The sequence below is a fragment of the Rhopilema esculentum genome, chromosome 10 (genome assembly GCF_057945365.1).
Source record: "Rhopilema esculentum isolate cy_ngs chromosome 10, ASM5794536v1, whole genome shotgun sequence".
Taxonomy (NCBI): Eukaryota; Metazoa; Cnidaria; class Scyphozoa; order Rhizostomeae; family Rhizostomatidae; genus Rhopilema; species Rhopilema esculentum.
This window is the reverse complement of record NC_142824.1, coordinates 2,599,259-2,622,702: the sequence shown is the minus strand read 5'-3', so window position 1 is coordinate 2,622,702 and position 23,444 is coordinate 2,599,259. Positions and strand designations below refer to the sequence as shown.

Below are 23,444 nucleotides of genomic sequence, written 5' to 3'. Positions count from 1 at the left end.
GTAAAAACTAGTTAATGCTCATAAAGAAAATCCTGCTAAAATAAACGAGGTCTTTTAATAATGGCTAAATTCTTAATGTCTAAAATGATTTTATCATGATTTTACCAAACAAATGATTTTACCAAACAAATAAAATCTGTCAGCAGTATTCTGCAGACATATCTGACATCATAACATAAATAAATATTTAACCAGGCAGCTTATAATATATACTGTAAATCCTCGAATTAGCCCCCTGAAGTCCCCACCTCACATAAGCCCCCCCCCCTCTTCGAATAAGACCCCATCAAAAAATATCAAAAATGAACAAGCCTTCAGGGGGCTAATTAGTGTTTGCAAGATTGTTTGTGCTGCATTTCAAGAATATAATTTTTCTCGACTTTCCGTCGACGCAGCCATGTATCACGAAATCCCATCTAATTAAAGAATGATGACGGTCTAAATGCCATAATGAATTTGGCCAAAGAACACTATATGTCCTCCGTGACACCAAGTCACCCCACTTCAGAGCTGCATTTCGAGGACCCACCCTGTTGATGCTGCTTCGTACCCTTTTTCACTGCACATGCATCCCCACTGACCTTAAGTAATTGTTTATGTATGGCTCTCCAGTAGTCGAACCATGCCTTGAGATATAATCCAAAATGATTTCATCGAGCCTATCATCAGAAAAATCGCTGATCTGCTGTAGATATTAATCCATATTCTTCAACTCTGCAGAATATCGTCCACCTAGATAATCCAAACAATAGATAATGCAATTTTGCTCCAGGAATTTTCCTCCAATGTTTCTGTTGGTATTGACAAAAGTGGCATGCATGGTCGACCAGCATCTTCTACCCGTTTTCCTGGAATTCTCAGCGCACAAAAAAGTGTTATATTTTCATGACAAATTTAAATGTAAATCTTCGAGATCTTTTTTAAGCATGCTGAGCACATTTTCTAGATCTGAGCATACTCTTCCATCATTCACACTAATAATTACCGGTGTATTGTTGATAAAAAGAAACTGTATCGCTGAATTGAGCAATTCAATTGTACCCAGGGTTCCACTCAGGGAACATTCATCATCCAATGAGCCATTTTATTGAGCTGAATAAATTTTATTGAACTGAATACAGATTTTCGATTGCATTCTGTGGTATTGATTGTGTTTTACATTAAATCTTCCTTTAAATGAAGAATTTTACAATTAAAATCAGGATTAAATCGGAAATTTGCTTGAGTAAAACATTTATTGAATATTGCTACAAATGGGTAGCCACAAAACTGTGCTTTTGGCAGCTAGAAAAGAAGACCACTGAGTTATTGCGGCATTGTATAGTTAAATTGTTAGAGCGGAGTGTTTTTAAGTCTTTTTTTAGAAGAAGACCATTTCAAAAGAGGACCAATCCATCAGATGATATCATCGCATTGTTTGTTTTTCTGTGGACATAGCAGCTTCTCTGATAAAAAGTTTTTCAACTGATGCTATAGTTCAAGTAAATCATTTAGTATAATTTAACAATTATTTGATATGAACATCTTCTTTTTTACATCAATGTCTTTCCCTTTCCACTAACATCAAATTTGATATTACTTCTGTTATTGTTCACCTGTTATTATCAACTAAACATTAAAAATCTCTAACTTAGATATTATTTCATTATTTCAATTTAAGGTCATTTCCTCTGTACAGTATAAATCTTGAAAAATAGCTAAGAAATCTAGCTTATTTACACCTCAACCAAATTAGTGTGTCATTATTATACATCTCCTTTTCTGTTCAATAACAACCCTATTAATTTAATTAACTTGGTGAATTTTATTTGAGTTTATCGTAAAACATGAGTCTCTTTATATGCATTTTTCTAGAAATATTTTGTTCAAAAGAAGCTCGACACATTTAGCAACAGTTTGAGAAATGACAAAATGAACCAACTTGGATTAGATTTTCCATCATTGAACGCGACAACAAATTATTTTCATGTTAGATGCCAGAGGCTTTTATCCAAAAAATTTGCCATGCTGATCTTGATGTTTTCCTATTAAGGAAGATTCGTCGTATTTCTTAATGCTTCTTTGATTTTTGTTGTTTTTTCAGTTGTTGTTGTTTTTTCAGTTTCAGTTTGTTGTTTGTATGAGACACGGCAAAACGTCATGAGTTCCGTGACCTCTTTAGCGATATTAACAAACATTTTTGCAAACTTTTCATCAAAGTCTTCTATTGCTTATATATAACAAAACTGAGGCACGAGGTAAAACATAAATGAGGCAATGAAATATTTTTCAAACATTTAAGAATTTAATCACTTCTAGAAAAAAGAAAACTTTTACAAACATAATTTCCATTTAATAAATACCCTCGCTTTTATGCATGCGTACTGGCAATGCAAAATTACTATAGCTTTATACGAAGATTCATGTGTTTTACATGCGGTGTAACATTTATGCATATTGCAAAAATAGCATTCCTTATCTAATGCAAAAGTAATACAATACAATTCAAAGTAGAGCTGTAACATTGACTGCAGCGAAAGACAATTCAACGCATTATTGAATGACAGTAGAACATTTGAAAACAACTAACAAGGAGATGAAGCCATGCTTGGCAATTAATTGCGTGTTGAAAATGTCACTCAAGAACGATAAAAGGTATTTTTTGGCCAAAGCAACAACGGATATGCAATAACGGTCATAAAAATAATTTTCTTCACTTTTATAGTTACAACAGATCTTCTCCTCCATTTCGTAACAAAACTAGTACAGAGCTCAAAATTCCATTTTCATTAACAAACTAATGAAGCAGAACAGTTTATTTTGTAGCAAATTCAAATATGAAGAACTTTATAAGCTGGCTTTCAACTTCCACCCGTAGCTGATTGCAATGACGAGCTCTGTGCTAAAACCATGCAAAAGGCCCCTGAAAATACCTTATACCAACTGTAAAATTTACCATCTGTCATGAAAACATACTTTATCACATACAAAACTATTGCAAATCTAGAAAGGAAAAGCGCCTGTATGGGTAAGGTCCTTGCACTTATAGAGTGTCTGTGCCAATGTGAATTCCGGTGAAAGAAGTGCTGTCACTGGACGTCCCAGTTCTGTTCATTTGGCTGACTTGAGTTACTTCATTGCATGCTTTATTATTTGATCCTATTAAATATAAAAAAATACAAAAATATTAGATAAATGGTGAATTCACATCAAAATGCAAGCATCTGTGGATAATGAAATATTAGAAATGAACATCAGGAATGTTCACAGTATAAAATATACAAGGATGAGAAGACGAAAAATTGTTAAAATTCGGAGAGATTACGGGGAGCTTCCTCCTGGGAGCCCCCTTAAAACGGAAGCACCCTTTATTATGCTATAGATTTTCCGTGAATGAGCAATTTCTTATCAATCTTTTTGCGTTGATGGATAGTTTGAATGACTTCGTACGCAAACAACAGACAATCTTTAACACAAATGCAAGCACATTTGGTACTGACAACAGCAGAGCACCCTCCTAAATTTTTGAGGAAGGGAACCCTGTTGTAAATTTATTTACAATGCAATATCTCATAGACACCACTAAGACAAATACTTGAATAGTAAATAGATCGTCACGAAACAAACCCATTTTCTCCTGTAAATCTCATGATTACAAGAAAAAGAAATAACCTTTACTTAAAAATGGATATTATTTTCACAGTTCGAAACGTCTATGACCAAAAGGTGATTTATATGCTGATACAGGTACTTTTAACACAAAGGAAGGAACGGTTCACTTTTGCGTCCTCCCTTTTAACTATCAGCCCTTGTTGTGAGCGGTGGGTTTTTGAAATGATTTGAATTTATTTTATATTTTCCAGAAAGAAGGTGTTAAATGGCTAGCTCATAATACGATGCCTCTTTGAAAATATGAATAGCTTGACAAAGAATTCAGCAAGAAAATTCATACATCTAGTAGCTAGAAAACCAAACGATTCCCTTAAAAACCTGCACTTTTTACCAAATTTTGGAAGGGAGGTGATATTTTGATCAACTTATACCCAAAATTCTTTAAGAGGCTATGAGACAAATTACCCTTAACACCTACTATCAATCGCGTCATTTCCGTACAGTGACAGCGGTGATTTGCTTGCAAAAATATTGTGTAGTTTAATGCAGAGAAATTGGCACAACCAGTACAACTAGATTTGAAAAGCTATTGTTACTGCTTACTGGGAACTGGAACATGACAGTTTTTAGGAATAAGCCAACCGAAAGAGCATGCACAGTTAAAGAGCATGCGCAACAGCAATTTCCTTCAGAGGGCATTCCTTTTCACAACAATGAAGGGGGTGGCTCATGAAATAAGGTGAGTGGCTTATTTGTTAGAATATATTTACTTGCTCGTCATTGCGACAAACTCCCACAGTCACGTTAAGAGACTGCTGATCTTGATTACTTAAGTAACAGCAGACAAGGCCAACTTAACATGCTTCTAGCTCTCACATCTTTAATAGCATTTCTCTCATTTCCTAGAGCCTATACAGCTGTGCCTATAAGGCAGCGATCACTAATTGACAGACCGGTAAGACAGTTATCTTCATTATCATTTTTCTTATATGTATATGCATTATGTTCAGTTAGTTCTGTATACGAAATTTATCAAGTATTAAAAACTGCGAGCGTTGGCAGGTTGTGTTTTAGCATAGTAGCTACTTAATATCAGTTTATCACAAAGGGTGTTTAAAAACAAGGGCAAACAAGAAAATGATCTGTATTATTCAGGTATGGATAATTTACCTTTAATGGTGTCAATGCATTTGTAGCTTGCAGGCCGAGTGTTCTCGCGAAAACGAAGGGAAAGAAGGATGTGGAGAAAAGTCTCTTTAGTGTGTCAATTGCAGTCATCATTGGAACAACCTCTCTTTGGCGCATTGTCTCGTATTCAAGTAAATGATCCAAGTCACCTACAAAAAGAGAAAATTGCCTTCGATTTGATTACACAGCTCTGCAATGAAAAAACCTTGTACTGAGAAGGGGAGCTCAAAGGATCAGGAGTTTTAAAAGCTGTTTAATTTTGAAAACTAAAGGCTCATTTTTTCTATTTAACTTAGCAAAATGTAAAATGATAATGGGAAGGGTGAGTCATTTTAATTTGAATACTAGACTATAACAAGATAATGGATCAGCTGAGGACAAATATAATTTTGACGAGATTTCAAATACCATATCTTCCAAGTAAAATTTAATGAAACAAATCTACTTTACGTTTGTTGTGTAAAAAGGAGAAACTTGTTTTAGAGGTAATTAAACCAGGAGAAAGAGTTTTCAAGAACATCTCCGGTACTGAAATCTGATAATACTTTACGAAACATTAAACCAAACAAAACATATGTCTGTAGAAATTTACCTGGGAAAATAAACCTAACCAAATGTACTTTTCGCAGCTTTAGTACTGTTTAACTAAAGGTCGAATGCAATAAAGGGCAAAGAAGAACAAGCAGAATCAGTTAATCAAGAAATTTACTTTAAACAGTCATATAGAAAATGCGAGGGGGAATTCATTCGCAAAAAAGTTCATGATTGATAATCAAATGTGATTGTTTTGTGATTTTAATCTGATTATTATCTGATTAGTTTGATAACATTTTGATCACTTTGATTATATTCTGATAACTATCATCACCTTCGGGCTATTTCATCACCCACTGTCTATTTTTGTATTTCAAAACATTTTACTCCATGTATTTCACAATGATAATGATAACTGACTTTTATATGATTAGCAGAAGTTTTATCTTATTTTCTAATCATTTTTTGATTGTTTTAAAAAAGTGAATGTTAAAATAATCAGTAAATAACAACCCCCCCCCCATCCTGAACATGTGCGAAGGTCACTTGGTAGAGTTTTCCAAAGTCCATTTTTGTAAGGTACGAGTATTTTGCCTTGCGGACTTAAGGACTTAAAAAAAGACTTTGGGAAAGTCTAGTCACAAAGAGGATTGGTTGAGAAGAACAAACTGTGGACAGTGAAAACCCAATGGTGTAAGAAGGTAAAAAATTACCAATATCATTTCCATGCTGAACAGCATCAACAAGCACATCCCTCAGGCACTGGACATCACTCGCCCCCAGGTTGACACCTTGGCCAGCCAGCGGGTGCACCCGATGAGCAGCATCGCTGTTTACAAGTAAAACATGCATTTGGTTACGCTTTGCACGCAGGACAGGGCAGATTTAAGTTGCAACTCCAAGCTAACTGCTAGATGCAATCATCGCCTAGGCTTACTCTATGAGCCTCTGTTTTGCTATTAATAACTTCAATTTACGGACGCTACAACACTAATAGGCACCATGAAACTGATGCAGGGAATTGAAGGTAGAGTGAAAAAAATGCTAGATAAACAAGCCTGAAAACAGGGAAAGATTAATGAAAAAGAAAGGCCAAAAAGATGCTTTAAATACTGCTTGCAATTACTTGGATGCATAATTATAAAACTCCCAAGCAATGTAAAAGCGTATTACGAGCTTTGCATAGAAACAACTGTTTTTTTTAAGGTTTTAAAGGCTTAATTGATAAACTCATAAACTCTATCATAGACCATTTAGTGTTGATACAAAAAGAATTATGCGAAAATAGTCCCTATAATATCCCTGCTAGAAATTAAGAAAAATAATTCAGCAGGAAAGCACATTCCGCCGGAAGGGTCATCAAAAACTAGATCTAGCCCAAATCAACCTTCTGGTTTATATTTAGTTGACAGCCTCTTGATTTAAAAACTTATAACCGAAATTTAAAATAAAAATCAAAGATTGCGAACTTAAATAATGGCGAATGCAAGTAGGAATCGAGGATATGCAGTGCTTATTGAATAGACAGCGAATAAAGATTTCTTCACGAGAGAGAGAGAGAAATATTTGCAGATAAACAATCCTCGAAATTTAGAAAAATGGGAATTGGAAGAATCACTGAAGGAACAAACCCAATGAGAGCCACTCTGCTGTTGACGTAGTGAGATGCATGACCAAGGCCGAGCGGGTACATTGCTCGGCTACTTCTGTCAATGCCGGATATTGTCGGGGGCTGCATTAATTTAGAACCAGCAAATGTTCCTAGAATTGGAGAAGAGAAGTCAGTACAAGGTTTGTATTACTTAATATAAAGCGGACATCCAAAGCCAAGCAAAACAAAGCAAACGACACGAAAGATAATGATAAAATATAAAACATATCATGATGACAAATCAAAGCTTAAAATAGGCTAGGGAAAATGTTTCGTAGAATAAATAAGAGAACATTTCGCAAAATAAAAACGCAATTTGTACTATCAAAGGGATATTTGATTTTTAACTATGAGAAGTTACACTGAATCTCATGCTTAATGATTATGTAAAATGCACTTATTTGATCACTTTTTTTAAATTTCAACATCTTTTTTCTACAAACATACTGAAAAGTACATGAGGAAATTCCTTAATCTAGTTATAGATAGTCTAAGCAGATCTTTACCTGGATTTTCAATCACTTGAAAAAATACATTTTTAAAATCCTGAATTACACAGATTAGAAATATAATCCATTATTTCACCGGGCGTATATCTGAAGGTCGAGGCACAGTAAGTCCCCGTTTAGAAGAAACTTAAATTTTCGTATCTAGTTCCTTACATGTAAGAAAATATTGCTAAATGTGGCTGGCTAATTTCTTATTAATCAATAAGACACTATTTTATATAATTGCTAATTCAAGAATCATGCCACATAGTGGAGGATACCCAAATAAATTAACATGCAAGAATTTATATAAATACGGTTTACATTTTCTAACTTTGATTAACTTTTTTTAATTTTATCACAATAAACTGGAAAAAATTAGAATTCCTAGTTTCTTAAAAAGGAGAAGGTGTTCCCCCTCCTGTTAGGCCGCAATTTCTTATATGCCCATTTTGAGCGCGGCTCACTTACTGAATTGAGAGCGTAAGGTTAATACAACAGCGATATAGAGGTAAAGGTAACCATGACAAAACTTCAATTAATGCATTTACCTGGCTGGATAGCACTAATGATACTCTGAAGGACACTTGCAGATCTATCAATCAGTGGATGACGGTCGCAATCAGCCCACTAAAAACAGTTATTAAACTTCACTGTGATGCAATGCAATGTGGAATGATGTAACCAAATTGTTTCAATAGAATCATATTAAAGCAGGGTCAGCTCAAATACAAAATTGGAAAGTTTGGGTATAATTTGTTATTGTGAAACATGTCATATTCACAACAAAAGGCAATGCATATTTCAGTCAAAAATGTCCCATTTGGACCATGTACAATTGGACCGTGGACCATTTGGATTATTTAGACCTGCCTTGCGGTCAAGAATTCAATTAGTTCTTGATCAAGGATAGTAAAATACATTAGAAGCTGATCACTTATGATGGCAGTATGTTGCGATATGGTGACTAACTCCAGTCTTGTTAATGAGAAAAGGGTTTTTGGTACTCACGAATGCATTGTTCACTGCATCGACAAACTCGTCATCGGGGACATCAATCAATGCCCTTGCATCTGCAGGGGTCGTCGACCACACTAAAGAGCTTCTGTTTCTGGACAGCTACAAAGAAAATTAGATTAGCAAGGTAAATCTTCAATCAGCCAGCCATATTTCGATATGCAGTTTATAGGAGAAGCTATTTTGACTTTCGAAGAAGTTAGAGCAAAATGCTAAATAGTCCTTAACAAATGTTTTGAAAAATCAGGTTCTCTCTACTTGACGGGACTGTATCTCCTTTCCTCTTCGTGTTTTTTCACGTCAAGCAAAATAATTTTTAATATTTTGTGCTAAATATGAGAATACACAAAAATCTTAGTATCTCTTTAATAAACATAAAAAAGTTCTTAAAAAGTTTTCGAAGTCATTGTAAATGATGCACCAATTCAAAATAATTTTTAGCGGTACAAAATTTGAGCATGGCTTTGAAAAAGCAAACATTTCAAGACACACTAAAGCTTTGTGTTTGACAATTTTATAGTGGAAAACGTCTGAATAATAATCGAAAAAGTCCCATAAATATCCCCATTGGCTAATCAAAAACAAGATCACACGACAGGCAGGGCTACCCCCATCAGTGCCAAATGCATATATAAAATATCACCACTGGAACCTTATGGGAAAAATGAACTTCTTCGGTCTACAGATATGGTGTTTCGGATCATTACACTGATAAGGGTCAGACGCAAAATTTTAGAATGGCTTAACATGTTTAAAGCCTATTTCAACAAAAAAATTAAATGTTCCAGATATTAATATGTGATTACTACGTCCAATTCAATTTCTATTCAATATCTTGACACCAGCGGCAGAACCTTTTGCTGAATGTCGATATTGAAATATTTTGCAGAGACCCTCGTTTCACATAGGGCACTTTACGGGAGTTGTCACTTTTGATGTTGTGCACCAGGGTGGAAGATTTTTTGTGGGATATGAAATTTTATAGCATTGTTAAATTGGGTTATCAAAATTTGTTCACTAATTACTGAAAGGGTCCTTCTGCTTTTCAAAGGCGGGCTGCGCCCCTCCTCTTCTTTCTAGGTAATTCTAAAACATCATGGCTCATTTCTGGCAGGATCAAAATCTTTGATTGAACCGATATGTCTTTTTGACATTTGCATTGATGTGTGACCTCAATAGTCCTCTGGATAGCTGAAAACTCTATAAATGCTGGAAAAATTTTACTACTTTGAATTCTTTATTTTCAAGATTTTTCTACTCAAGTAACACGTTAACATTGGAAGATGTTTCAAGCTTAGAAAAAATGGAAAGGTAAAGAATTTGATGTTGAGGAGCCATGCAAACAAAAACAGTTTAGATATTCACCTTGTATACAATATGGAGAAAAATCTATGGCCCCCTCTACATATTTTGGCTCTACCCTACTGGCATCCAACTATATTAGTACATCTTCACCGATGTATAAGTTATAAATCTTGCATAAATTAATAATTATTATTGTGCAGCAATATATAACAATACAGTTTTTCGAAAGGACATTGATCACAAACTTAGAAGTTGACTTGGTGCACTAAAACATAACTTAGTGCAGATTGGAAAAACATGGATCATCACCATGCTTTGATAGCATAATAGAAAACATTCGCTGGCTGCAGTCAACTGTTATTGCATCAAAGAGCCTGCTTCAATAGATGAGAAATGATTCTCAATCAAAGAAATAGAAAGAGTTGTATGTATGACACGAGTAGAAACGATATTGGGGTATTAATTTTTTCCATAAATTTGAAATGGGGTTTCAAGTATCATTGAATTTAGTCAAATATTGTAATGGGGTAAGAAAACTTTCCCACTTGTCTACAAATTTCTTCCGCCTCTACACCCACCAGCAAATATGATAACTGCCAAAGTTAAAAGTCAAACCTTGTTCTACGAAAGAAAAATCTTAAACAGTTTTCAAGGAACAAAAACAGCCGTTAATCGCAAACGACGTTAAGACTAGTTCCTTGTTCACCGGCTATCTTGAGAACATGGAACGTTTGACGGTGGAATGTGAATAGAAGAAATAGCCTTTACTCGCCAATTGAATTTGAAATTTTCATATATTCTCGGTGGTTTTAAATGTATATACTTTGTACACTGTAGTTTCATCAAGTGGAACATACCGGGAGCATAGCGATTGGCCCTGTGGGCAAGAACCTCTGCCAAGCAACGTCGTTTGGTGTTTCCTAAAAAGCAATGAAAGAATATCTAAAGTGAAATAACAATGATTACAGTTAACTTTAATATCGAGAGAGATTTCATTATCTTCTAAGAAGGGAGCTTTCGGATCTCACCAGATGCCGGTTTGGCCAATTATGCCACCGGTTCTGGTTTTTATTAAACGTGCCGGATTTTGGGTTTGAATATTAGATTCAGCAAAGCTTTTGTCCGAGCTAGGTTCTGGTACCTCTTGAAGGACAGAATACACATTCGAAATAAAGTACACATTTGAAATTTTGAATTTAACCAGAAACAAATGCATAACAGAAAATTACAGAACAAGGATCTATTTTTGGTGCTAAATCTAAAGTTGCGATGAAATTCTATATACCAGCAACAGTAAAGAATTGTGAGTAGTTTTCGAAAACGACGATTCTTAACTGAAGTGGTGTATTCAATATTTTTTGTTTCGAAGAGGCGAACACTTTCTTTCGGGTCGACTCCTCAATGACCGAATGACTCATTTGATGGCGTGTCGGGAGATTTGTCATAACTATGTGAGAGAGCCCAAATATATGTGGGTGGCAACCAGTCAAGGGCAGGCACAATCGTCGTAATATCATCAACCACGGGAATAAAAAGTGAGATTTAAACTACAGTTTTCCTGCTTGTTTAAATTCGAAAAAAGGGTGGCCCAGACAAATGAGACGAAACAAATAAAAACAGGATTTCGCCTTTACAAAAGGTATTGGGTATGTGGTCGGTTGCTAAGGGAAAATCTGCCACAAATATAAAAAATGGGGTAGGTGGTTGTGATAAAAAAAAGTATCTACAAAATACATGAAAAAGTTGATGAAAATAGGGTAGATGGGTCACTTTGGCGTGCTTCCATAAAAGTGTACGTTTCTCAGATAATTCCTGGACCTCCTCCAGTAACACCGAAACAAATAAACATTTTGTACGTTTCATTCGCCAGCGGAGTACACGGGGTAAAGTATAAGGGTTATCAGACGGGACAAAAAGGCAAAAATTTGAAAATTTTGTTCGAGAAAGGCCAAATGGCAACCCTGTACTGAAGAGAGGACATGACCGCGAAGCCACACGCGTGACAAAAAATTTGCACGAACCAGACACGACGTAGTCTCTAATGACTGTATAATGATGGTACGATAGTGGTACAATGATGGTACAATGATGGTACAATGATGTCGCTTTTGCAAAATCCTGTCTCCAAGACCGCCATCAAACTGACAAAAACACTAATCTAATAGCTCTGATGCAATTACCGATTTTTCCAAAAAAGCCTTATCAACCACCAGTAATTGCAAATTGCTTTCTGCGAAAATGGATTCCGTGAAATTAAATAACTTGTTGGCAGCTCAATTAGTGCAGCTTTTGTTTTTTTTCCTCACGTGAAAAGTAAAGAATTTACTAAGGGTTGACAGACGAAAGGTCCTTTCTGAGGGAACTGCAAAGTAATAGGTTTGAATCCTCAACCAGACATTATATTGTCGCATAAAAAGAAGTCCTATTCGAATGGTCCTGTTTCAAAGGTCCTTTCCCAAAGGATTAGTTCGTTAGGTCTTATTTCAAAGATTCTACTAGAAACGTCTAGTTTGAGAAGTCCTGTTTTAAGGTCCATTCCAAAAGGTCCTCTTCGTAAAACCCTATAAAAAAAGGTTCATTGCAAAAGGTTCTAGTTGAAAGATCCTATTCAAAGGGTGTATATTTCATTCGTATTGGAAATTAGACTTAGGTCTAGCTGTAGGATCTCACCTAGGTTGGCCAATCCACTCTTTTTATGGACACCATTTCAATTTCAGATATTTGAAAGTTCAGTAATGGAATCCTATTTGAGCTTGCTATCCTACTTAATGTGAATAGGCCCTAAAAGTCGCGTAGATTCCTCTAATGTTGGCTGGAAGCGCTGCTAGTGCTCCGTATTAGGACTACGATGAAAAAACACGAGTCTCGTCTCAAAAAGGACAACTCTGTATAGTAATCGGCATTTTAATGATAAGATTTGACAAAGACATATTTGCTGCAAAGTATATTTGACTCTGGTACCAACATTGTAAAGACAAATTTACTCGTTTCAAATATGGCTTAGTCAAATTTTACATCAAAAACATTACTATGTTGATTACCACCTCTAGTGTTATTTTCGAAATAGAACTCATGTTTTTGTCGCAGTCCTCATAATGAGTTTTTTTTAATGATTGTCATGCTTGTAACTGAATCGACGATTGATCGGTTTGCAGTAAAGGGTTTGATACACGGAAGACTTAACTACTTTCAAGGTGCAGTCTCGGGTGACCCATATTTCCTCCCAAACGACACCGTTTTCAAAGCCGACACATAATTGCCGTATCGAAAAAGTATTTCTTCGTTGAAAAGCACTGTACCCTTATCTTTAATTAGAATTGATTAATTTACCTAATTGGATAAAAACCCTTACGTAAGTATAGATAATGCGCCTGTATATTTGTCTGTATGCTATGTTGAAATAATCAAGCTTAAATAGGAGCCAGGTCGAAAACGCGGAAAATGCGGAACACGCGGAACACGCGGAAAAGTGAAATTTTGCTTCAAGCTTCTGGAATGGAAATACATTAACAAAGCAACAGAGCTCTTTCAAGAATTGAGATATAAGACCTTATTTTTAAAGGAATGAGAATTCCGTGTTATCCGCATTTTCGATTTTGAACGAGGGTGACTTTTCTAATAGGGCTTAACAAACAGGACTTTTTAAATAGGACCTAACGAACTGAGCCTTTTGACAAGGACCTTTCAAACACCACGACCATTCAAAAAGGACCTTTAAACGGCACCTTTCGGCACCTTTAAACGGTATTCAATCTATTCTATTCCAGTATTCTGTACATTGCACCATTTATTCCAATATTTTATTCCAGTATACCATCTCGATATTCCATTCAATTTTTCGATTCTAGTATTTCATCTAAGTATCCCAACCCAGTATACCATTCCAGTATCCCACGAGAATGTTTTCACAAATAATCATCTGCAAAAACACGCGGGAGGCTATATTCTGCCTAGTCTTGTTGAAGGAACAGAACTAGCCCACCCTTTGGCAAAGACGAGCCTTTAGGGAGGTAAGTCTGGCCAGCCATCTGGAAAATAGCCTTATTAAATTAGGCACACAAAAAGATGTCAAAATTGATAACCTCTTCAAGATGCAACGTAGCAACGACAGCAGTCTGTTGATAATCATGAGCCAAAAATCTCATTTTCGCTTTGGCTCTGACGAAAGAATTGATACCATCAGCACCAACCTAAAACATGTCGTATAAAAAATAGATTTATACTAAAACTAAAAAGAATCATCACCAATTTAAACCAACATTTTGTTGAATTTTTTACGTGGTAATTTAATACAGTATTATCGGGTAGGGAGCACACAACAACCCTTACCAGGACTGCACAAAGAAGCTATTATAGATTCTATATAGAATTGGTAAAAGTGTGAAAAGGGATACCCTAATGTATTAAATCAGTATCTTAAAAACTTCCGTAGCAATTACGATGTGTTAATGAGTTATATTAATTACGTGTTAATGAGCAGTTGATTAAATGTGATGAATCAAGTTCAAATAAAGCAGGACCATTTGGGTTGATAGCAGGAACTTCAAGAGGTATCTTTATATAGGCAAATATATATAAATTATTATAAAAAATGTTTAGAGTGAAAACTGGCCATATAACTATCCTATTAAAGATGGAACAGAGAAAATTATATTCAGATCATATGTTTGCAGACTTTACAGCGACTGCGCATTTGGGAAACAGATAACTTAAACTGGCTTGATCAAAAGGAGCAAGCAATTTTCCGCGTACAATTGCACATCAAGAGATCGAAACCGTGATCTAGCTACGAAACACAGCGATACAGACAGCAATATAAATTTGACTATGGCTGATACAATGACATCAGGGTCTGACAAAGCAAAGGTCATCAAATTCAGTCGGGAATTTTCTATTTGTCTACCACTTCTCACCTTGTTTAACGATACGCCGCTAATTAACCCAATAAATTACTCCTATAACCAAACAAATATGCCTCTAGACAAGAGGATTTGTCACATGCGATAGTTCGTGTTACTTTGCTTTCAATAAGTTGCACAAAGCAGACAACGCAAAGCTCAATGCATCTTTTGACTGTAGAATTAACGGTTTTAAAAGAAAAAGAAATCGTGAAGATTAACAACTTCCTTGTCAGCTAAAAAAGTATAAATAATCTGGCAATATGAAAAGATGACACGACAAAACAGACCTAGGAAATCCTCGACGACTCCCACTTCTCCCTATTAGTGGTGACACAACAATGTTTTAGAATGGCTACAATACGCTATGAAACCAAAGTCATTTTTTCTTTTTTAATTAAATCTAATGCCAGTTTACTTGATTGTAACACCAGCCAAGCATAAACTAGCAAACATCATAAAAGCAATTTTCACGTAAATTGACCCGATATTAAAATGTAACCTTTCCTGATTTTGTAAATTTTTAGCTAAAAATTCTCAGTTTTCCTAAACAGTCACAGAGAAATTAGAACTCCTTGCCCAGGGCCATTCAACCAAGTGCAGCTGCTCCATTCTCTTATCGCCCTTCTTGCTTCTCTAACTCCCTCCTTATCTCTCACCTTCTTCTCTCCGTTTTCTCTCTTCTTTCTTTCTCCCTTTTCTTCCCCCCTTTTCTCTCCCCCTTTTCTCTCTTCCTTTTCTCTCTCCCTTTTCTCATCTATCTCCATTTATCCTCTCCAATTGTCTTCTTAGGCCAGCTGATGTTTTCCTAAGATTCCTAAGAAGTTAACTTGAATTTTTCTGTGAAAGATTACAAATGTATTGTTAAGCCAGTGCAAGATCGAATTGAAGACCATGATATTGGACTCACTAGTAATTAGGTCGTCTATCCAGACTTGGTCGTACAGCCAAGCTTCTTTATGAGTAATTGGCCCGCTGCATTTACTTCCAGAACTTTAATCTCTCCCATTTCTCCTCTATATCCATTCTATATCCATCTCTTATTTTCTTTTCTCTCCAGTTTTCTTTACTTGGTCTCTCCTTTTCCTCTTTACAAGGAAGATCTTGGAACACAAGGAAATGTAGCTTACTTTACTAGGTCAAATGTTGGAATTAACAGCGAACGGTACTGAAGCTCAGCATTTTGGTTTGGCAGGGTCATAAGCCACAGTTTTCTCAAAGTCAAGTTGCTTACTATGTCAAAAAGGTTCAAGCAGCAAGACAAAATAAATCAAAATTCTCATTGCATATGTCGCCTTTTTTAAGTATTTCTATAACTATTTCACGCAACTTAAAACTCAGCTAAAACTGACAAAAAACATGTTCTTACCAGCAATTTCGTCTGAAATTCACTGCCATTTTCAAGGGAAAGTCGGACCAGTTGAGGTACATTTTTCTCACACTGCAGAGAAAATATGTGTTATAGTAACAATCTTGGGTGCAAACTCATTTATGGCAAACGCCAAAGGCATGAGGGGTCAAAACCGTGACAAAGAAAAACACGAACTTCTGTAGCACATCAATCATCAAAATCTATTGAAATTGAGAAACTTGTAAATCAAAAGTTGAAAGACTTTTCTTTTTTTGAGATGAAATCGAAAAAGATTAGACTAATGACAAAGCTAGAGACGAGGCTTCCGATAAAAAACATCGAGTCACATGGGAATCAATCTTTTAAAGAAAGGATTCAGGACCGTGGCGGATACTTGGTCAAATATAGGGGGGGGGAAGCTTATTGTTTTGATAAGATGACGTCACATTTCCCATTGTTTTAGAACAAAAGATAAGTTGACGTCACATTTCCCATTGTTTTAGAACAAAAGATGATTGTTCTCCAAAACATTGGGGGCCAATGCCTCACTCGCCCCCCTCCCCCCAGGTGTCTGCCAGCGATTCAGGATATATACATCAAAGCAGGAATGAGATATTCTTGATGTTGAAGGTAGATCGACCTTTCGTTATTGCTTTTGTGGAAACACTTTGTACAGTAAAAGTGGAAACATGTCATCGCGTTATAACAGGTAAGCGTAAGTTTATGTCCAGATGCACGGATTGAAAAAAAAGTGAAAGGAAGAATAATCCGTTTGGTGTCTTTCGTTTTTCATTTATCAGCAACCGCTGATTCCACACACATTTGATAATTAAAAGGGAGTAAAAAACTTTCTTTCTGTCTGTACAAGCCATGGTCTTTTGCTTTGATGTTGAAAAACGCATACAAATCACCTATACGAAGAGACGGCAAATTTATTCAACAGAACCCAACACAAATTCCTAGGAAAAAGGCTTTGACTACTTCTCATTACTACAATATTTTCTAACAGTGAAAAAGATCACCTTATCTGCTGGGAACTCAATGTCTTTTATTCTACTGCTGTAGTGCAAATCCACGTTTTGATGGACATTTAGAATTTGTTGTGTCATTGCTGATAGTATGATTGAGTTTTCAATTATGTAGGCCATGCTATGGTCTGTGTTTTCTTCATTTTCCTGCCGAATACCCTCTGCATTGAACGTTATATAGCCAGCTCCACAAGCATCCCAAACCTACAAAAGAAACATCCAACATGTACATAAAAAATCCACAAAAATTTCAGACTGGCAAAAATTTTGGGCTATAAATATTCATTTTACATAGCCCACCAACGAATTTTTGCATTTCACAATTCCTACCAAAAAGTAGATAGGTGGATAGAAAAAAAGATTTAATAAAAAATTATTTTCATTTCAAAAGAAATATTTAAAATTTCAGTAAGGAAAATCTCAATATAAGAATTATGCCCAATTCTAAAAGGCAAGTTGTAAGCAGAAACACTTCAGGCAGTGAAGATATTATGATTTTAAGAGCATAAAGAAAATGACTGCAACAATTAAAAAACTTTTAAATTAAATTTTTTTTATCTTCAGATAAACAAGTATATAGTTAATATTTGATTGTCACAAAAGAATAAAACCATTTTTCCTGAAGCATATTCTTAAATTCTTTTAAAAACTTACATGCATTTTTGAAAAACTTTTGTATCTGAGACTTTTAATTTCATCCCATGCACCAATATCTTTGGAAGAGAGACAATACAGAATGATTTCCATATTGAAAAAGTTGAGATAATTTGTGTCACCTTACCCTCAGTTCTAAAGGAATATCTGTAAACATATACTCTTTGAAACATATCTACTGTAAAACAAGACTAAAAGCCTGCAAAGAAATCTGTATTGAGAAATATGTTGTTCAAACTGGTCTTGAACAAAAATGGCAGATAGACACCATCCCAGAGTAAAGTAAGGTGAAATAACATATGTACCTTTGATCCAAGAATTAATAAATCAACATCATAAGATTAATTAAAACTGCTTAAAAAGTTGCACAAACTAGAGCCAATACTTCAGTATGAAAACAATTAAGTGCAGGTAACCAGTCTTCATAATATCAAAGATGCGATTGCATGTGCACACCTTCATACATGCCCAAACTGTCCAAAGTTTACAAAACATTGCTTGCACAAAGGGAAAAATTTGTGAGGAAAATTTTCCAAAATTTGACAGCCTTAAAGTTCAAAGATATGTTTCAAATGTTCCTAAAGCATCGGGAAATCAGAATTGCCAAATTCAAAGCCCATTTTGTTGGTTACCAAAGTGTTAAAGTATTCCCATGTACAAGATTTAACAATGGAGTCACAAAATAGTTACATATTCTTTGGTTGCCGCTTTATGGTGAAGGCTTTGGATCAACAATAAGATTTTTGATAAATATATGATAAATATCCACTACTTTGACTATGATAAAGGTGTCGGTGGTGTTGTATGGCAATATTTCATCAGACAGTAGGGTCCATGAACAACTGAAACTTTCTTTAATTAAGTTATCTTTAAATGATTGCCAAACAATTCTATAATTGCTTTCTGGAAATTTATTAACCAATGAAATTTAACATTGTTATAGAAAAACAGAAACTTAATATAACACAAAAGGTCTCCTTGAAATCAGCAATTAATATCTAGTCATGACAAGAATGAAAAAAGACTGTTCAGTTTGTATCACACAGCATCCCCTATTCTTAAGAGCATGGTCGGCAAAACATTTCCCTTTTATAGACCACTGTTCCACTACTGTTAGCTTCATACGTCCCCTGAAGCCCCGGAGGCCTGGGTTGCATTTTTATTTGAAAATGATACAATATGATATAACTTGAGGTATGTGACAACAATACCCTGACAAACTGCACATCCCAGTCTGACGAATATACTATACAATCTATTCTCTTGAAGGTTGCTTAGGGTAGCGTGGCAAGACGTGATGTGCCCCTCAAATTAAGGCAAAATGGCAGTGGGAATCAGACACCAAAATTACTGGTGTAAAACCTATGGCTTGCAATATTAAATAATTTTGAGGTAAATGAAAACAATACCCTGATAAACCGCACATCCCAGATGGACAAAAATACTATAGAACGTATTCTCCCCAGGATTGCTTAGCGTGGCGTGATATGGCGTTGCATGGTGTGGCTTGCTTAGGAAAACTGAGAATTAAGGCAGGTTGGTGGTAGGAATTGGAATCCAAAATTTCTAGCTTAAAAACTATGGCATGCAAAAAGCAAACTTTCCAAAATAACCCATGCCACCCCATGCACAAAGAAGTCAAGATATGCAAACAGCTCATGTGCCCTTTTTCATATCATAAAAACTATGTAAACATCATTACCAGTCCAGCATACTTATATCCATCCAAAATGCTCAAATATAGAACTCCTTAACAATACTCACACTCAAGAAGTCCTTTTGTTCCCGGGGTGATTGCTGATACCCTGTTGCTATATCTCTCAGGTGCGTGTTTTAGAAGTTCCATTGATGGGGCTGCCTCCAAAACCAAAATTTTGTGGTCTTGAAATACAGGATCCTTGCCTAAAAATTTTAGACAAAATATTTTAAGCATTTAGAAATAAGCTAAAAAGTATATGAGATAACAGAAATTAAAAATAAAACTTGCATGCAAGTAGTAGGATACTTAGAAGTTTTGCACTGTGGGAACATATGTCAAAGAAAATTGGTTGGACTAAGTTGGGTGCACAAAGCAGTTGTCTCTCTGGCTCTTGCAAAATTTACTATGTTTCTTTAATTTGCTTTTGTCTATCCTTTTTTGTAATGTTTTGCCTCCTCTGCCTAGGGGCTCTTCCAGCATCTCAGCATCTCATACACAATCTAAGCATATTGAAAATATTAAGGCCCTTTATTCCGTAAATAAATGGCAAATGACATCTGCTTAATACACCCATAAACAAAGAAATACCTTCCAGTATAAAAACAAAATTTTGTTTGGACAAGAAAGGTAGTTTGCAGCTTATTGCAAAAGGAGCCAACTAATTAGTTTTCTGTTGTCTTACAGACCTAACTAATACTTCAGCTTGACAGCTTATGTACTGAAATTACAAAAAGCAAGCATTTCCTGAAAGCAGTCAGCTTGACAGCTCATGTACTGAAATTACAAAGAAAAATCAAGCATTTCCTGAAAGCAGTCAGCTTGACAGCTCATGTACTGAAATTACAAAAAAAATCAAGCATTTCCTGAAAGCAGTCACCTTGACAGCTCATACTGAAATTACAAAAAAATCAAGGATTTCCTGAAAGCAGTCAGCTTGACAGCTCATGTACTGAAATTAAAATTTTCTCTTCACATAAAGCAGGCCTCTCCGGGAATAAAAAGTATGTGGGCTAAAAAAGACCCTGCTGGTTTCGCTGCGTGGGCTATTTGGCCCTTGCAGAATTTGTTGTTTATCTATTTATATTTGAGTATATACAAGCCAAAAATATATTACCTTGCCTACTGGTATCAGTGAGTTATCTTAAGAAGACAGTTGTTTTATGTGCATTACTACTCCTTAAAATGACAAATCAGATACCTAGATTTTTGCAAAATGGCAATGTTTTTGTAGAAACACACTGTATCCAATGAGCAGTATCCAATGAAACTCATTTTTATTCAAAAAGATAAAGAGCAGTACAATCCAATTTTAAGGGTAATCAAAGATTAAGTTGATTCGTATTAAAATTTCAAGAAAGAATAACTGAAATACACTTCTTTTCTATAAGAAATAAAAGTCAATGTTGAGTACTCCCGTTTCTTAACAGTACAGGAAATTTCAATACTCATTCTTTCTTATGAGTTTCTTAATCTGAAAACAGTTTCTTAAAGATTGGTGGATATAAACCTCAAAGCATAAAGAAAAGCAGAAATGCAGATCAAAAGTAATGAGAGAGTATAGAAAGGGTGAATGATTGGTTCTATGTTTTTGACAAATCACAACCTCTTATCTCTCACCTAGTTGAAGAGTCAAAGAGCCAAAACGAATGATTTCTGAAAGTTTTTTAATTTTTCCTGATTGCCTAGTTCTTGTTTCTTATAGCATGTTTCTTATAAAAATGATGTTGTCTCTTATAGCGTGTTTCTTTTAAAAAATGGGTGTATTCGTAATACAAGTTTGGTACCTGACAGTGTTGCGACAGTGTCCAATTTCTGTCATGGTTTTATTTGGCCTTATCTTTTTCAAAACACTTACCCAATTCTACCAGATTATGTGGTCAAAATTAAGAAATTCTTAAAATTGAATTTTGATGACATCACAATTTGGTAGTGTTAAGTTTTATGGAGTTGTTTTAGCTGCATATGTTATCATACCCCTTGGTTAAAAAAACATTTTAAGCCCTGAGAAGACAAGGGACTTCTTTTTAGTAAAGGACAGACTGAGAACTGTGTAAAATACACATGGAAGATACTCTCAGAAAATAAAATGAAGCTGGGATATGTAGTTGACTAAAGGAAAGTTCTTCTCTGATACATTAGGCAGGGTCCCTTGTATTAACCAATGGATGCCTTATTTTTGGAAAGATGTCAACAAGCTATAATAAACTCAATTTCCTGATTGCTTTCTTCTGGAAAATTTCACATTGGTTTCTTTAAATACATATGATACATTTTCTAGTCTGGAGAAAATATTCATATAATGCATTGCCAGGCTGGAAAACATGGGTGCTAATGCACTATCCTTCCACTCGGTGAGCTTGTTTTATATAAAACTGCAAATGCTGTTCAGGGGCCTCTTTTTGCCAAACAATAGAGCTTGCCCTTGCCCCCCTCCCCACCTCACTTTTCAACTTGAGTTGAAGCATCTGCTGGTAGGGTCAGGATCAGTGTCTGAGAGGTATACTGGTGCATTAGTGCTGAAAACATAAACTATTTGGCTATGCATATTTGAAACCTCTATTTTGGCCATCCCAAGCCCGTTTCAGATTTAGCTTATTGCAATGTCAGACTTAAAACTTACAGGAACATTGCATGGTCAAGATACTTGTAAATAAAATAAGAATTCCAATACACAATCAAATAGTTAATCAAAGAAAAACAAGAACAGGTTTGTACCTTCGTCATACAATGCATGTTTATCATATTTGCTTAGCCACTTTTCTTTGGAAACAAATAAATTTTTCTGTAGTTGAAACTTAAGACCTCACTCGAAGCATGTGGGCAATATATGACAGGCGCCTGGGAACTTTTTCAGTCTGCCATTTAGGCTACCAACTTTCTGAGGTGTCTAAGGTGCAACCTGCGAGCAGGATCAATAATGGCTGCAAGCTGAATATTTTGGTTTTTCCTATATTTCTAACAAGTGGCTTTATATGCAAATGTAGATTATCTGAAATGCGAGTTTGGACCATTATTCTTACATGTAAATGCATGTGAGACAATGTTTCCCAGTCTTGAATGAAAATTACGTAATATCGAAACTAATCATGCTCATGCGGAAATTTATTGAAAGAAACCAGTTTTTTATTTTACCTAACAAGCATGCAAGGGCCGTGCCAACTAGCCCTCCACCAGCAATGACTATGTCGTACTTTTTTGCAGCATCAAAATCTGCATTTTCCCCATTATTTTGAGATCCTGTGCTTGTATACCTAGAGCCAAGGCGAGGGCCTAAGCAAAAACTTGAGTTGTGACTCCGTCCTCTGGTGGTTGGAAATGTTGATTTTCTACGAATTCCAAAAAGAATAAGCACATTTCCGTCATTGCAAACTATTCCTTTATAACTAATTTTTCTTAGAACAGAAGTACTCATCATGTTACTGAATGTGAGCTGCAATTTTCGTAAAAAATCTTTCCTTGTATCTCATGGTCGTCACATTTTACGTCGGCGAAGACAAATTTGACAGTGGGAAATGGTTGCGAACGAGACTAGCCATATTTATTCAAACCCACGTGATTCTGGGAATTGTCTAGTTTCTATACTGTTCAACCTGATAGTCATAAATAAGCATGATTAATAGTAATTAATTAGTATGATTAATTATTTCAAGTAAAGGGTTAGGGTTAGGGTTAGGGTTAAGGTAAGGGTAAGGGTAAGGGTTAGGGTTAGGGTTAGGTTAGGGTAAGGGTAAGGGTAATGGTTAGGGTTAGGTTTAAGGTTAGGGTTAGGGTTAGGTTTAGGGTAAACTAATTACGTCATAAGGTCGAGAAGTATGGAAACTAGACAGCAACGTGATTCTGGGGCTAACTACTAGTCACCGACGATGGGGGTCGCCCCCAGCGGTCGCACGACACAGTGCAGTGGCGTGCTGGGGATAAAATCACAGGGGGCCAAGAGTCAAAGTAGCGCCCCTTATTTAGTTATCTTCAAACTTTTCTTAAAAGTTTTGGAAGTGAACAGTAAAGTACAAGAGTTAGGCTGAAGAGTACAAGAGTCACTG

At 35.6% G+C, this 23,444-nt stretch overlaps 1 protein-coding gene across 1 annotated transcript; it reads right to left on the bottom strand.

Moving 5' to 3' along the window:
* Positions 1-2,262: 2,262 nt before the first annotated feature.
* Positions 2,263-22,920, bottom strand: LOC135689808 (ubiquinone biosynthesis monooxygenase COQ6, mitochondrial). The gene is made up of 13 exons (XM_065207164.2): positions 22,537-22,920; positions 19,470-19,607; positions 17,706-17,764; positions 17,046-17,255; positions 16,042-16,113; positions 13,857-13,964; positions 10,632-10,694; positions 8,464-8,571; positions 8,004-8,082; positions 6,945-7,074; positions 6,027-6,142; positions 4,762-4,928; positions 2,263-3,138 (listed from the first exon to the last, which is right to left on the bottom strand). Exons 1-13 carry the CDS (start codon positions 22,817-22,819, stop codon positions 3,109-3,111), a joined length of 1,563 nt encoding a protein of 520 aa, XP_065063236.2. The 5' UTR covers positions 22,820-22,920; the 3' UTR covers positions 2,263-3,108.
* Between the last annotated feature and the right edge of the window lie 524 nt (positions 22,921-23,444).

Bases quoted from the DNA above. Each gene is read 5' to 3' on its own strand.
- LOC135689808 (XM_065207164.2), bottom strand. From the start codon at position 22,819: ATGATGAGTACTTCTGTTCTAAGAAAAATTAGTTATAAAGGAATAGTT. The intron at 7,075-8,003 runs GTAAATGCATTA...CTCCAATTCTAG, and splicing joins CATTAGTGCTATCCAGCCAG to GAACATTTGCTGGTTCTAAA. The intron at 4,929-6,026 runs GTAATTTTTTAC...CTCTTTTTGTAG, and splicing joins TCAGCATGGAAATGATATTG to GTGACTTGGATCATTTACTT.